Below are 16,967 nucleotides of genomic sequence, written 5' to 3' on the forward strand. Positions count from 1 at the left end.
GCTGTCTCTACTCTTCTAGCTGCGCTATCATTTTTTTGGTCATTATTTTTCTTTTCAGAACCACCACGTAACGCATAGATACACCTCACTATTAAAGATTCAAACAATGCACATGTATAGAAAATGTGAAAGACCCCCCCTACTTCCCACTCCAGAGGTAACCCCTAAAAATAATTCAATGTGACTCTTTCAGTTCTTTTTCTCTCCAGTTAACACATAGACACATACTTTTTAAAAATATTCTACTTATTATTTTGTGACTTGCTTTTTTTACACAATGTGTTTGAGAGATTTTTCTATTTTAGTTCATATCAGTCTACTTCTTCCCTTGTGCTCTGCCCCCATCACTGGACTCTTTCATTGTTTCCAGGTTTTGCTACTACCAACAGTGCTGCATTGAATAACATACACACATCGGTGTGGCCGGGTACATGTGTTTCTTTAAGAGCAGTTCTTAGATTTTATATCTATAACTCATTATTTCTGTCTGTGACATCACGCTGTTTCCATGAGCCCAAGAAGAATCTCCTTTTTTTTTTAAAAAGATTTTATTTATTTATTTATTTGTCAGAGAGAGAGAGAGAGCACACAGGAGCGGCAGGCAGAGGGAGAAGTAGGCTTCCCACCGAGCAGGGAGCCCGATGTGGGGCTCGATCCCAGGACCCTGGGATCGTGACCTGAGCAGAAGGCAGACGCTTAACCGACTGAGCCACCTGGGCGCCCCCAAGAAGAATCTCCTAATTGGTATTTCCTCTCCAAGTTTTTGCCCCTGCAAAGAATAATTGCTAATCTCTTGTCCCCAACTTCCTTCTGGAGATTAATAAAGAGAAACCAACACAGACTTAGGACAGAAGAAGCAGAGAACCGCTGCTTCTTAAACAGTAATTACAAGTTATTACACAGGACTGTGCTAGTGAGGAGGTTTCCCAACCCTGGGGTATGTTATATGCATTTTAGGGCAGCGTCGCCCTACCCATGACATTCCCCAGTCCTTTTGTCAATCCCATAAATGTGTAAATTTGAGAAGGAAGGAATGAAGAGCAAGTAATGGAGCTGAGGGATGTTTTCTTTACGTGGACAACCCCCTCGGCAACTCTGTCAAATCTAGTCCCTCTACTTCCAGTTCTCCATGGATTTTTGTGGCATTCTAGTCCAGCGGGAGCCTACCAATACCAAGCCATAAATCCACATGCCATTTCTCCCAGCTTTGATAACTCTGGAAGTTCGCACCCTGGCTCCAGTGGTAATGAAAGTGGGTTGGGTTGGGAACTTCCAGATTAGAGCAGATGCTGGGAGTAGGAGGAGTAAAAGTTACACTCCCACACACATGTCTACAACCCAGTGGGGACAGAGCTGTATCCATTGGGAAATGGGGAGTCCAAGGGTGGTCTTAGAATCTAGATTCCTTCTTGTTTCCAAAGTCTTTTCCCTATCGCTTTCTGCCATGCCTCATCTTTCTGTATACTGCTCAGAATCCTCAAACTTCACTTAGATTTGTTGCCGTTTTTGCAGTCCCATTACCTGCATCTCTCACCACCTCTTATTTTCTAATATATATTTTTAAAGATTTTGTATATTTGTCAGAGAGAGAGAGAGCACAAGCAGGGGGAGCTGCAGGCAGAGGGAGAAGCAGGATCCCTGCTGAGCAAGGAGCCTGATGTGGGACTTGATCCCAGGACCCTGGGATCGTGACCTGAGCCGAAGGCAGACGCTTAACCGACTGAGCCACTCAGGCGCCCCTCACCACCTCTTATTTTGTCTAGCTTTCAGCAGAGTTGGGATAGAGAGCTTCCTCTTTGTTGTCCTTCCTGCCTCTTAGACAACTTCAAGTTTTAATCTGCTGTGAACAGAAACCAAAGCAGTCAGTCCTGAAATGAAATGTATGCAAACGAACACAGGCACTGACCAGTCAGACTGGATGCCAGACATAGCACTTGGCAGTGTCCTGGGGCCTCCTCGTGTTCCAGCTGCTGAATCATGGGGAACATTCAGGAGCCTTCTAGGGGATGGTTGGCGGGGAGAAGAGTCTTCAGGAAAAAGTAGTTATTTATCCACAGCTCCGGAGGTATTTCAGTATTTAACAACCAGTATGGCTGTACAGATGGGTGTCAATGGAAAGTCTCCTTGAATACGTGTCCCAGGGGCCAAACTAAGGTAGTGTATTAAAGCATGACATGGTCCTGTGATACCCTCCAGGGCTTAGATGGAGAGCTACTCCACCAACAGTTGCTTTTCAGCCCCTGGGTCTGGGTAAGTGGGAAAGCAAACTAGAAGTAAAATGGAGGCTCAAGTTGATAGAAAGGTCCTAAAAGTATTGACTAATATTGGGGCTTCAACTGTAATGCAGTCTCAAACCTAGGGATGAATGGAGTGTGGAAGGGTTCGTAACTTTCTGGGAGATCTAAAATGGATGAGCCAATAAAAGAAGGGAAGGGGCTGCAGATATGGAAGTGAGAAATGGCATACGATAGGCTCTTAGTACATGCTGTTGAATGAAGGTAAAATTTAAATAACCACAAGATGAATATCTGCTGACGTATGCTAGGTAGAGTGTTGAATTTTTTGTAGGTGTCATTTCAGCATTGCAAACATACAATATATACCTGTAAAAACTGAAATATATTTTAAAAAAATGGGACTTTTTTTCGGCTTCTGTGATACATACCAAGAGCCCTGCCCCATTTCTCTGAGTGTTTCGTTCTTCCTTACGGCAGCTGCCAATAAGTGAGCCCTCCTGCATCTGCCATATTACTAAAGCAGTATTTCAGGGTCTGTGCACAAGGTTTCCTTCCATCCTCTTTCCCCTTGTGTTTTTGTTAGTGTTTAACTAGTTCACTTAATCAGTTACTGTTCAGCCCCCCAGGTAAATTTCTAGTGGCATATTGGTTAGGGATTGAAGTAAACATGACTCTCAAATTGGAATTTCTTTTTTTGTATTTTACAGGGTTGTCTAGTTTCAAGCATCATGTGATTTGTAGGAAAAAAAATTAGAAAGTAGTTTCCATAAAGGGAAACGAGCTAAATGCATTCATTTATATGCCTCCTCATTCAAGCGGTGTGTTTCTAAAGACCCATTGTTAAGTTTTTAGACCTAAGTGTAACCTACCGGGAAAGCTGTTTAAATGTTGACTTTTTTCTGGACATTTTTTCCCAGACTCAAGCAGTGCAAATTACCCTTTAGGGGCTTTAAAAAAATTATTCAAATTGAGATCTAATTGTACTTTAACTTGAATCATTTTCCTATTAAAGTATTAAATTGTTTTATGTGTAACTTAGAGCACACTATGCCTTCAAAACTTAACTTGAGTTAAGTTTTACCTTTTTTTGGTACGGAGGCAAAAATCTAGACTTACTTAAGTACCTCAATATGACATTTAGGGTCCCGTTTAATTTTACTCTTCCTTCCTCGGCAGAGAATTTACACACCAGAAGCTTAACTCTTAATACACTGTTTTTTGAAAAGCCCTTTTGCATTTTGTGACTTTCTTTGTACCTCAGTAGTTGGTCCCCAGTGGGATAATCTCTGCTTCTATTCTTGACAACTAAGTTTTATAAATTTACCATTTCTTTCTAGTAAGTTAAAAAAAAATGCTAAGAAAAGAAACCAGTTCGATGTGGCATATGACCCACAGTTTAAGCTGTTTGTCATCCAGTCAGATATAGGTATGTCCGTGAAAGAGTGGAAACAATTTAATCCTTCTCATTAATGAAACCGAAAATAGTTGTAACGTCATTGTCGTCATTATTATTATGTACTTTTAAGTATTTTATTTGTCCTATTCTAAAAATTATGAGGATATTTAAAAATTCTGGGTCTACACTTGTGCCAAATGCCCATTAAGTGGCCTCCCTATGCTGAAAGTTTTAAAAACAAATATAACACTGTATGTTAATTACACTGGAATTAAAATTTTAAAAAAAACATTGTTATAGGAGCCACTGACATTTTAGAAATCAGAAGGTGATCTGATCACATCTGTGTTCCAGAAACATAACTCTGTTTGTCCCCAAATGTTAACTATGTTTTTTGGTTTTTATCATAGGCTGCATTACAAATTGGTAAGCATTTCTATGTCTTATTTTCACAATAATATCAATGGACCTACGCCTGGCAGTCTGTATCATGAACATATGCTAGAGATTACAAATTTGGCACAAAGGGGAATTGTAATTAAATTAAATCTCATTTTAGTACAAGGACTGCATTGTAGCTACCAGACCTAGTTTTCAAAGGAAGTAAATTTACATGGAATAATAAAGTCCCTCCCCTAGATGTAACATTTGAAAAACACATGAACTTACATCAAAAGTTACTAGAACACGGTACCAGTCCTACAATTCAGTCACTGTACATTGAAGAACTCTACATTTTATAAATACCAAAACATATAGTATCTTGAAGCGTAAAATCATCTAGTGAGATAACATACATCTTACCAGATAATATAAGTGAATTCTGCGGTTACCTTCAGAAACTACTGGTAGGATCCTATTTAATAAAGAATGACTTTGAAGGAGGCTTATGAGTTTGGGCATGTTACGCTCTTTGAGTAAGATAGACACACTTTTCTTAAAAGTACAGTTGTGTAACGCAATCATACTTGGGCCACAAATCGCTTTTGATTTTCAGGCTTTGCAGTTCATTCACAAATACTATCAGTTGCCACTTCATTTTAATTCTTCTCATTAATGCTAGTTGAGTTCATCAAGAGACTGAGATGTTACGATAATGATGGACCGGACCCAAAGCACACAGGTTTCACGAAGTCCCTCACATTTCATAAGGTTTTGCTGTATTAACATTTCAGGATGCATCGGGCCCTAAGAAGTGATGAGAGTGATCACAACATTTCAGACCCCTACATTTAGGTCTGATTATTGGAGCACACTGACTGGATTAATGTTTAACAGCAACTGTCCTGCAGATTCACTGAGGAAGTAGAGAGATGGCTATTTCATTCTCCTTTACTCGACTGGCCTTATTGCACAGTTAATTAAGACCTGCTGAAGAATAGCCTTAGGAATAGGGCCTGGGAAGGGAGAGCCTTTTATTTATTTAATTAATTAATTTTAAAAAAAGATTTTATTTATTTATTTGACAGAGAGAGACACAGTGAGAGAGGGAGCACAAGCAGGGGGAGTGGGAGAGGGAGAAGCAGGCTCCCCGCTGAGCAGGGAGCCCGATGTGGGTCTCCATCCCAGGACCCTGGGATCATGACCTGAGCCGAAGGCAGAGGCTTAACGACTGAGCCACCCAGGAGCCCCAGGGAGAGTCTTTTAAATAATGCAAATGTAGTAGCACGTTTATTTTCACAGCTGAAATAGCTAGTTTTACCCAGTTTGGATTAGTGAGATCAGATTTGATGTTGCTTTCTGGGTAGAGAACTAAATACTGTGAAACAACTCATTTTCTTGACTGTAATCTGAGCTTTTAAGTTACTAGGTGCTATTAAAGAGCTGAGCTTGTATAGTAAGTTCACATGCAGTTCCGTTTCCATAATTTTCTCTAATTATGATGTATACACAGAAGGACATAGAACATATGCGTACAGCTTAAAGAATGATTATCATGTGGACACTCAGGTAACTACGGCTCAGATCAAGAAAAATTACCGGCATTTCGAAGCCCCACCCTCACCATGTGCTCCATCCAGAAGGCGACCCCTTCCCCTCCTCTGGGTAGCTACCGTCTGTACTTTTGTCATTCCCTTGCTTCTCTTTGTAATGTGGCAACTTACATTTGCGCCCTAAAACGGCATAATGTAGGTTGGCCTGGTTTCAAACTTCTGTGGAGAGAGTCGCGCTATGTGCCCCTGTGTTTGGCATCTCTCACTCAGCGTCACATGTCTGAGATTTCCTCCGTGTTTTTGCTCTCCAGGGCGTTTTCTTTAAAAAGGCTTTTCTGTATTTGCCCCTCTCCCTTTTTAACTTAGGATCCCTGTAACTCGCCTGAGTGCTCTCAGATAGCCCTACTCTGCCTCCCTGGATTTGCTGCTAAATAAGGTCTAAAGACTGAAACCTGCCTGCACCCCGGTTTCGTGAACTGACCTGGCGGCCCCCGTGGGACGGCCTTGGTTTAGATGAGACTACATCTTTAAGGCGCCAGTGCTCGGTTGAAAAAAAATCTTCCTTTCTCCAAGGCTGGTCCAAGGGTCTGGTCACGTGACTCCACCAGTGACATCACATTCTGACCGCCCGGGGAACACTCGTGGTGCCTTAGGTGGCATTTGTTCCTGCAAAAGGCAGAGAACGCAGCAAGTGCCCTTCTAAAGCAGTGCCTCCCGGGGCTCCTTCTAGAAAAGCGCCGCAACCTAAATGGCCAAATGCGGGCTGCCCAGGTTATTTCTTCCTTGAGGCAGAAAAAAAGAAAGCTGTGATTGAAGGTAAGCCGACTTGAGCCCAGCCCAGGACCGAAGTGTGACCCCAGGGAGAAGGGGATCTGGAGAATCACAAGCAGTCTGTTTCTGGGCTTCTGATCACTGCTGGCTCTTTGCAGAGCTGCCTGACAATTTGCATTGCTAACAGGAGACTATCTACAAAGAAGGATGATGCAGTGCTCATGTTACCTAGTGATGTAATAGGATTCTTTCCTTTCCTGTTAGGAAGCTGTTGCAGAGCTTCATTTTTAATGTCCTTAGAGCCGGGGGGCCTCCTTTGATATGTCGTGTAACCTTAGATAGCTATTGGGTGCTTTTAAAAATCAGTTTCACCGAATCCTCTCTAAATTTCTCCTGAAAGGAGAGCCCTTGAATCAGAGCAAATTCATTTGGAGCATTAACCTGCTTTCAAAAGTCAATTTCTGGTTGTTTGGTGTCCTATGTTCATGTCAGCATTTGTCTCGAGAGTTGAAACAGCTTGTTGTTTTTTTTTTTTTTTCCGCCCCCCCACCATACTTTATTTTCTTTCTGCCCCCCTTTCCTAGCTGACTGTTCCCCTCCAAGCTCTCAAACACACCAGCATTAATGTTTATCAGTATGCCACTGACACGATAGGAAACGCTGGGCTGGTGATTCAGCAGCCAACCATTTTACAGCCAGGTAGGCTGGAAGATATGGAAAGGACTTTGATTAGGGGGTTTTAAGATTAACTTGCTCCCCTCCTCCACTCCAGCCCCACCCCCACTCCCACCCCCACCCCCACCCTCAATATGATTTGGATTCTGCAGAGCTTTTCCTTTTAAAGGTGTGTGCTGCTGGTGAAAGGTATACCAGATGAGGTATTTGGAAGACTGACAGTTTGTAAGTCAGGTACAGCTTAGGGGTTAATTTCCACTTACCCTACTACAGTGCTTAAGTCGCCTGTAGGAGTTTAGAGTGAAGATGGGGACGAGGCTGGGTGGGAGGGAGCTGGGTGTCAGCTCAGGCCCACTTTGGCCTTCTCTGCGGAGGGATTCATCACCAAACAGTCTGGATGAAGCTTTGTCCCTGCTAAGGTTGATGCTGCGAATGTGAGCTTTGGCTGGTTGAGTTCAATGATAGCATTACTCTGCATTTTTTCCTCAACTCGCGTTTGCATAAATTCCTGAATACTGTTTTACATTTTGTGTTTAATAGAGAAATACTGTTTCACCAGAGGACAGGTGGAAATATTTGGAACAAGTTGGTCAAGCAATACTAAGTAACCTTGTGTGTGTACAGCTCCTGAGTTTGAATACTTCTTTCTCATCCCCACCATTCGGCAAATAAACTTTGATTCCGCTGGTATTTATTGAATCTTGGCTATGTGTTAGACGCGAGAAGGCAATGATGACTCAGAGGGCTGCCCTCAAAGAGCTTCCGGTCTAGAAAGGAAGACAAAACATTTGCATAAGTGACTGTAATAGAAGCGCTGAAAGCTAAGCAGATAAAGGACTGCGGTTGGGCAAGTGGGTATGTTGCTTCCATTGAAGGATCAGAGAGGAACAGCCCATCGCCAAGCTGTGCACTGGTCTTTGAATCTCTACTTGTAAGTCTTGGGCTGTTCTGACATACTCAGTAAAAGTTTCTACAAGCCCATTACATCAGGGATCAAAGTCTTCCACCTATTGAAGGGAAATGTGTACATTCCAGCCAGCTTAACTCTTGAAGAGGCTGACATGCTTTCTTTGGCATTCCCACTCAGGCAAAAGCCACCTCCCAGAATTGAATTACTGCCTTACACATGCAAAATGGTTTCTGATGTGATATGTCTGCAGAGACCTTTGGCCCTTTTGTCTCCCTTCCATAAAAGAAACTGAAATACCTAAGCTGCTCCGCGCGCTCCTTTATTTTGTTTCATAAATCCTTTCCCACTACACTTCAACTCCTGTCAATTCTCCCCTTTGTACTGTCCTGTTCATCTGTCCCTTTCCATTTATACGGCCTGAAGGCACTCACCGTTTTGTGCCTAGACCACAGAAACCTCTAAATATGATGGATGTTCCCACCAATGATTATATTGCTTTATCAGCACACCCTAACTGTAATCATCCGATGGTTTAAGGACTCACCTTTCGGTACTCAGCAGGGAGGTATTAAAGTGTTTACAGTGTCTGAGGCACTAATGTCTGTTTCCTGTTCAATACAGAGGACAGGTCATACAATGGTGGAGGAATAGGTTCTTCAAATAGGATGATGGACTTCTTGGAGGAGCCAATCCCTGGTGTGGGGACCTATGATGATTTCAACACAATTGACTGGGTGAGGGAAAAGTCACGGGACCGGGATAGGCACCGAGAGGTAAGAACAAAGATGGTACGTGAGTTAAGTGTCAGGGAGCACCAGGGGAAGAAGTTGAAGATACGTATTCTTTCCATGTGTGCTTTCCTTCAGCCCTGGATGTGGCTGAATCTGGTGTCTACTGGCAATGTAGGGTTTTATTTTTTAACTTACTTTTATTTTTAGGGCATTTTGTATATGATTTTAAGAATTTCTATTTAACGGTGATTTATCTTCCTGTAGGAAGGTAGTTGGAAAGGATCCTTGCAGCCCTGACGTGAGTATAAGTGCCTAGCAAAGAGGTGAAAACCAACTTGGTGGAGAGGACCGAAGTGCATTTCAGAGATCTTCTTCCTCGATCTCATTTCCCTTTTATGGTTTTCCCTGAAACAGGAGTTTTAGAACTAAGAAAAGAAAGGGGGCTTCTTTCAAAGGAATAAAAGAAAAAAAAACAAACCTCAGAGCCCTGGTGTTTACTGAAGCCTACGGGATAAAGTCCTTGTGATTATGGCTCTTGTACAACCATAAAACAAAATGTACGCATTCGACTCAAACCCACAAGACCAATCAAATTCAAATTAAGGACATTAATTAAATGTGATAGGTAGTAAGATGGTGCTCATGGCTATGACACAGATTCCTTTGAATTTAGTGAGGGAATTTCCCCACTTTTCTCTTTCCAGAGTCCCATGAAAACCTCTTAAAGCAGTCTGTCTTTAACTTGTTGCTGTGTGTCATTTAAATCAGGGAATTCACAATTTCTAGCTCGCATCAGGGCCTCACGGAGAGCTTATTAGAAAGGGAGGGCCCTAGCCCCAGTGATCCGAGTTCAGTGGGTGATCCTCTGGTGAGACATTCCTTCAACCAACCTTAGGTGTGGTTCTTTTTTTTCTTACTATTTCTGCTTTGAGTCCAAATTTAAAATGAGATTTTTTTAAGTTGGCCCCACTCTCTCCTGTGTTCATGATTTCCTTCTCTCAGAGCCAGGCAAGTCTCCTGAGCAGTCAGGGGCAGATCGCTTCGTATTCTTAAGCCATTTCCATCTCCTGACTGGTTTTCTGATGATCACCGGAGCCTCGCAGTCAGGTTGTCCCCGGGAGAGGCTTTGAGAAATTCCTGTGTAATCCTTGGATTTGTGATCATCTCACTGAGTTTTCTATCCTAACTGAAAAAGGGGATCCCCACAAAAACACTCCATGTTTTTCATAAGGTTGCCGCTGTTTGGAAACATGCGCACATACTCTATCATATCAATTCATCAGGCAGGCTTTAGAATTTCTGCCATCTGTAATTCAGAGTTCAATTTGTCATCACTTGCATATTCAGCATGTTATTTACATTGTGAAAGTCACCTGGGATATGACAAGGGCATATTTCCCACTGTCTGAAAATGGTCACATCCGAGACACATTATGCCAATTAACAATAATTCAAAATCAATTAGAATGTGTTTATCAAGTGATCAACAGGGACTTTTTTTTTTTTTTGCATTAAACTGTTCATCATCAGACTGGAAACACTGTCACAGAAAAAAAATCACCTCATCTACTTTCAGCACTAAAACTGGAAACTTAAAGTCATAGGTTGAAATGAATTTTTATTTTTTTAAGATTTTATTTATTTATTTGACAGACAGAGACACAGCAAGAGAGGGAACACAAGCAGAGGGAATGGGAGAGGGAGAAGCAGGCTTCCCGCCGAGCAGGGAGCCCGATGTGGGGCTCGATCCCAGGACCCTGGGATCATGACCTGAGCCGAAGGCAGACGCTTAACGACTGAGCCACCCAGGCGCCCCTCGAAATGAATTTTTAAAATGCCTTTAAAGTGTTTATAATAATTTATCATTTTTGTGATAGTGCTATAGATGAAGATGGGGTAACGAAGTCACAGTTTCAAAGATAAGAAATAGAGGTGCAGAGAAGGGGGACAATGACAAAGCTGTCAGAATGCTTGGTTTTGAAATGTGGGCACTGAAGGGTTAAATTGAGGAGGCTAGGGCAGAAAGGTAGACGTTTCTGTACCTCTCGATTAGCCTCAGATATTCCCAGCAGTTTTTTTTTTTTTTTAAAGATTTTATTTATTTATTTGAGAGAGAGAGAGAGAGAGAGCAAGAGCAGGGTGGCGGGGAGGAGGGAGAGGGAGAAGCAGGCTCCCCTCTGAGCAGGGAGCCTGATGCGGGGCTGGATTCCAGGACTCTGGGATCATGACCTGAGCCGAAGGCAGATGCTTAACTGACTGAGCCACACAGGTGCCCTTCCCAGCAGGTTTTTGAAAATAAAGAGATGCGTCCCTGATACCATTTAGTATCTGTGATCGGTGCGGGGAGCAAGTCTTGGAACTTGCCTGACCTGAAGCACAGCCCCGACAGAAAACCTCACACTGTACTTTCACCACTCAAATAAGCCCGTGTTTGTCGATTGGAAAAACAGTCAGGCTATTTCCCGTGAGTCAAGAGACCATCCTTAGAATATCGGATGTCTGGGGTAGACAGAGACCACTGCAAAAAGCAAAACAAATTGAGGTGATAGAGAATTAGCAGCTGAATGGGGAATCCCTGACTAAGGTACTTGGAGCCATTGCAATACTGCAGAGAAAGGTGGGGTTCAGTAAGACAAGCTTCAGTAAACCTCCCAAGTTCCCAATGAGGTCAGTTCTCCCCGAGATTATTTGAGAAGTAACTCCAGATTGGTCTCTCTGCCTAATGAACAGATTTATCTTTGTGTTTCTTTACTGTGCATTTTAAGGTGAAAAAGCAAGTGTGTGTATAGAGTGTACCAGTTTTTTCTCATTTCTCCCTAGATTACCAATAAAAGCAAAGAGTCGACATGGGCTTTAATTCACAGTGTGAGCGATGCATTTTCTGGCTGGTTGTTAATGCTACTTATTGGGCTCTTATCAGGTATGGTAAACTGTGTTTGTTTTCTAAACAAATCTCCTAAAATTGTGGTGTGTTCTCTCCCCAAGTCATGAACTGAGTTGAGTGCTGTGCTTTACGGTTTTCCTACATGAAATAAATTGCTGGTGGACCTTGAGGAAGCTCAGTGTTCCTATCTGTAAAGGGATACTAATACTTGCATCCCCTTCCTTAAATAAATGCGGTTAAAAGGGGAAATGTATCAAAATGCATTTGTACGCTATAAAATATTGTATCCATTTTAAGGTGCTATTAGCACTGCCTTCCAGTGATTGTCTTGAGGAGGAGTCCTTCTAATAGAGACAATCAAGGGTTTTTTGTTAAAGATTTTATTTATTTGAGAGAGAAAGAGAGAGAGCACGAGCAGGGGAGGGGCAGAGGGAGAAGCAGGCTCCCCTCTGAGTAGGGAGCCCGACTGGGACTTGATCCCAGGACCCAGGACCTGGGGATCATGACCCAAGCTGAAGGCAGATGCTTAACCAACTGAGGCACCCAGGCGCTCCGAGACAATCAGTTTTTTTTTTTTTTTTAAACACATACTACGTGGGGTGTGTAAGAGGAGATATAGAAGAGAACTTCCTGGGAGCTTTTTGTAGCTATTTCTTAAACATCTGCTCTCTCATTTGGTGGTGAAGAACAACATAGAAGATATGGCCCATGCCCTCAAGAAACTTACAATCTCACTCTTTCATGCTGGCGGACGAGTGGGATGGTACTACCTTTTCCTGTCATCTCGTCAACCTCCCAAGCCACTCCAAGTAATGCAGTCTAACTAGGAATAGTGCCCTTACTATGCCCATACAGCTTTAAAGCAAGCTTCCAGGCAGGCTTCCCCTCCCACCAGGAAAGCAGAAAGCCAAAAATACCTGGCAGAGATACTAAGGGTTGTATCCTTAATGGCATTAAACGATGGGCCTAGGAGGATCTGGAATATTGAGCTGAAAGAGAAGTTAGGTGGGAAACCTGGAGGTAGATGGGATAAAATGGCCATCAGCACAGGCTCTACTTTGCAGCTACTGGGACTTGAATCCCAGCCCTGGCACTTGATAGTTTTGTGACTTTTGGCAAATTTCTTAACCCTTGGCAGCTCTAGTTTACTGATCTGTAAAATGGGGCTCGTAAGAGTACGTATAGTCCACGTTTGCTGTGAGGACAGAATAGTGGGTAGATGAGATCTAGCATGGATGGTGCTCAGCACGGTGCCCATAGTTGTTAACAACACCACTGCTGCTGTTACCTGGAGATGTTTTATGAGCCACAGAGCATAAGACGATTGCTGCAAATGAAGAAAGGCTCAGCCATAGCTGGGTTTTCAAAGATTATCTAGGGAAGGGGTCAGCAGGGTTTTTTGGTAAAGGACCAGATGGTGAATATTTTAGGATTCGTGGCCCAAATGGTCTCCCTAGGGCAAAAGCAGCCATAGACACAGGTAAAGAAATGAGCATGGCTGAGACCAAGCAAAACTTTACTTGCAAGCATAGAGGCAGATTTGACCCCTGGGCCATAGTTTGCCAACCCGTGGTCTCGGGGGTTAGTGCTACCCCTACAGGCTCGCGCAGGAGAGAGAATGTGGTCTGGCCAGTTTAGAGTTGGCTAATGATAGACCCTGTGGTCTGTAAGGCTAAGTATTGCAGAGAGGCTGAAGGGAAGCAGGAGGGCTGAGAAAAGGTTATAAAGTTCAGCAGTTAGTAGGATACCAGTGACCTTGGAAAACTATCTCATAAATATTAGGAGTCAGATTTCAAGAGGAAGCAACCAACGTAGAAGTTCCGGAGCTATTTGGTGGCCATTGGAAGGAGAGAAGGGACAGAAGCTTGCAACGGTAACGAGGATAAGGGAAAGCGTTTTGTTCTGTAGGGTAAGGGAAACCTGATAAAATTTGTCACCTGGGAAGAAGGGGCCCATCGGGAAAAGAAGGCAAAATAGCAGGAAAAGGGAGGATAGGATTGAGGGTACTGGCATTAGGTAGAGTAAGACAGGCTCACACGAAAACAACCAGAGAATAAGCCAAACTCTGTAACACATGTTAATTTTCTGAATTAAGAGTTAGGATTAAGAGTTAGAAGGCGGAGAAGGCGGGCGTGGCCGAGAGGAGGTGTCAAACAAGGTGTTAGATTTGACTAGGTTATTCAAGTATGTAAATAACCTGTGTTAACACTTTTAGCACCTACCCAAACATACACGTGACATGGCCTCCAGCCTGTTGGAATGTAGGCGTAATATCCTCAACTTTTTAATGTATTTCTTGTCACTCGGTGGCCAGTGAATATTTTTCTTTCCCTCGAACACACAGGGCATTTTGTTTTTAAGCATCGCAGAGCAACAATAGAAGCAGTGTGTCTGAATGCAAGAACAGTCTGGGAATTCAGGGGCTGTGAATTTTATGGTGTCTTTGCTATTTCCCTAAAGCGTGATTCTAGACCATTTCATTTCTTTAGGCCAGAGTTTCTTTGTCTGGACGACAGAAATGATGAGAAGGCCAGAATCGAAAGTACTATAACGATCTTAACCCTACCAGTCTGTTAACCATAGCACATAATTCCCCATTCACTCTTCAGCTTCTCAGAATTGCCTTTGGTGGCTGTTCTGCAGATAATATTATTTGCTCCTTTCTCACTATGAAAACTTAGGGATGTTCACGTGCGAGGCTCAGGAGGCTTCGACATGTCTGTAGCTTCATGTAACTTTCCATGTGCTTTTTCAAGTTCATTTCCCTCAGCCTCGAATGCCTTCCTGCCATGGCTCAGGTTCCCTCGTCCATGGAGCAGGATCGCTAACAAGGCTGAGCTCTCCTCTCCATAGTCTTTGTCAGCTCCCTTCTCCCAGCCATCTCAGACAAAGATCATATAAGAGTCTTCAAGGCAGGCAATTCACATTTTCTCAGTCTTCTGTAAATAGTGAGAATAAAATGCTCTTTAAGAAATGTGACTGTCTTCGGAGATCAGTATCCAGCAACTGTGAGGTAAAGCAGAGTCTTGGCCACGTAAATCAGCTAAAAGGCAAATCCACTCACCCCTTGCTCCCACCCAGCCACTTGGCCCTCCCCCAAGCTCCCCCTATGTAGAAATTCTACAGACACGGTGTTCAATGCAGACAGTGTTTTGTGTTTTTTTAACCCCCTCTTGAATAGGCATTTATTTATTTTTTTAAAAAATATTTTATTTATTTATTTGACAGAGAGAGACAGAGAGAGAGAGTGAGAGAGGGAACACAAGCAGGGGGAGTGGGAGAGGGAGAAGCACGCTTCCTGCTGAGCAGGGAGCCTGGATGCGGGGCTCGATCCCCAGACCCCAAGATCATGACCTGAGCCGAAGGCAGACACTTAACAACTGAGCCACCTAGGTGCCCCTTGAATAGGCATTTAATGACAGGCGAAATGTCTTGGAGGTGATAGGTGGAAATCAAGCAGACAGACCATCAGAAAGAGTTTGCAGGCGGAGCCGGAAAGTTTATGGCTTGTCCATTATTTTGCTGCCATTTCCCTCGTTTTCTCTTGACAACTTTGGCCTTCCCTTCCCTTGCCTCAAATCAGGTTCCTTAGCTGGCTTGATAGACATTTCTGCTCATTGGATGACAGACTTAAAAGAAGGCATATGCACGGAGGGATTCTGGTTTAACCATGAGCACTGTTGCTGGAACTCCGACCACGTCACCTTCGAAGACAGAGACAAATGCCCAGAGTGGAACAGCTGGTCCCAGCTTATCATCAGCACCGATGAGGTAAGGCGTTGTGAAGATTTCCAAACCGCCGGCTTGTATTCTTACGTTGACTGGAATTCTTATACTGTACTCATTGGCACTTGTGGAATGTGCCCCTCTTTTCCTCTTCATGGAAAGGGGGACCAGCGCCAGCTGCCTTTCTCTGTGGTGTAAGTGCGACCCTATTTCCCTCGCTTTGATGCTTTACCCAGTGACTTCATGTTTTTGCTCATCGTAAACAGTCCCGGTGTTTCTCCTTAGCTGTTAGTACGGGGTGTGATTGAATCTGTCTTTCTCTAATAATTTCAGTAAAAATGTCAGAGCCAGCCAACAGGGACGCTATAATTTCTAACAAAGAGTGGCTTAAGAATGTGTCTGTTGTATACACTCCAGAAGTAATTTTCCCCTGAGCATTGCATTAGAACATTAAAAAAAATTAGGATACATTCCATATGAAAATAACAGAAACGCAGGAATAAAATTGCCAATAGCCTTCTTTGGAGAATAAATCAATATTTTCATTTGTCCTTGTCTCCTAGCAGATATTTTTCAATGTAAAAGTAACTTTGTTTTCCAGTTCCTTCCCTCTCTATTACCACTTGGGCTGTTTGTTAGCATCTCTCCTACTAAAGACAAAAACACACAAGACAGAACAAAACAGCTCTCAATTCCCAGTTCCTTTCTGGCTTCCACCAACCAAAACAGGTACCATCTCAGCTCACTCCTCATTTACTCTGTTGGCAAAGTGACTGAGACAAGGCTAGGATATATATTTATACATTTAAAATGCATTTTTATTCCTACTCTGGTCCACAGACGATTTGGAATGGGGTGTGTGCGTGTGTGCGTGCACGTGCACACACACATACACACAGTCAAGGGAAAAGAAGGATAGGAAAATAATAAAGTCAGAAATAAGAGTGTTTATGTACATAAATGACTGTACACATTGGCTTGGGGAAAGAGCTCAGTAAAAGGGTTAGATACATACCATATGTGTGAGAGGGTTTAGATCTATTCTTCTCAAACTGGGCTAAAGTTGGTGTGCCAGTGGGTGGGTAAAAACCACAAATGCTGTGTGCCTTCTCAGAAAATCAGTGGGTTTTTTTTTTGAATATTTTTTTCTAAAATTACATTGGATTACAAAGGGGTGCAAGATTTCCATGTTTATTAAGATAAAGCAATCTCTGTTTCAGCTCTGCTCCTGAGTATCCTATCCCCTACCCTCTCTCCTAGATTAGGAGTACTTGGGTAGAAAAGTTTGAGAAGCCCTGGAATTTAGGGTGAGTGTGTGTGTGTGTGTGTGAGAGAGAGCGAGAGAGAGAGAGAGAGAGAGATTCCCTTGCCTTTTTTTATTCTTTTATTTTTGAAGTAATTACAGATTCACAAGAGGTTGCACAGCAAGGGAGGTCTCCCATACCCTTCACCCAAGCCTCCCCCAATGGTGACATCTTCTATGACTAGAGGATAGTAGCAAGACAAGGATATGATCCACAGACTTTATTTCACCCACTTTACGTGCATAAATGTGTGTGTATGTGTGTATGCAGTTCTCTACAGTGTTATCATACGTGTAGATTTATGTAATCACCACCACAATCAGGATCTAGAACTATTGTTCCATCCCCGTAAGGCTCCCCCATGCTACCCCGTCATAGCCATTTATGTGTTTAAGTATT

At 43.0% G+C, this 16,967-nt stretch overlaps 1 protein-coding gene across 5 annotated transcripts in view; it reads left to right on the plus strand.

Annotated features, from left to right (window-relative positions):
* Window positions 1-16,967, plus strand: part of CLCN5 (chloride voltage-gated channel 5) — a 153,693-nt gene that overhangs the window by 121,500 nt on the left and 15,226 nt on the right. For 3 of the 5 annotated variants that reach the window (XM_032397929.1, XM_032397928.1, XM_032397930.1), the window contains 3 exons: window positions 8,545-8,696; window positions 11,475-11,574; window positions 15,122-15,309. In XM_032397929.1, coding sequence (XP_032253820.1) covers window positions 8,545-8,696; window positions 11,475-11,574; window positions 15,122-15,309 — 440 coding nt within the window. Of the gene's footprint in view, window positions 1-5,740; window positions 6,384-7,162; window positions 7,945-8,544; window positions 8,697-11,474; window positions 11,575-15,121; window positions 15,310-16,967 lie in introns of those variants that run through there. The other 2 variants (XM_032397931.1, XM_032397932.1) reach the window with 2 other exon arrangements.

The sequence above is a fragment of the Phoca vitulina genome, unplaced genomic scaffold (assembly GCF_004348235.1).
Source record: "Phoca vitulina isolate PV1807 unplaced genomic scaffold, GSC_HSeal_1.0 scaffold107, whole genome shotgun sequence".
Lineage (NCBI taxonomy): Eukaryota > Metazoa > Chordata > Mammalia > Carnivora > Phocidae > Phoca > Phoca vitulina.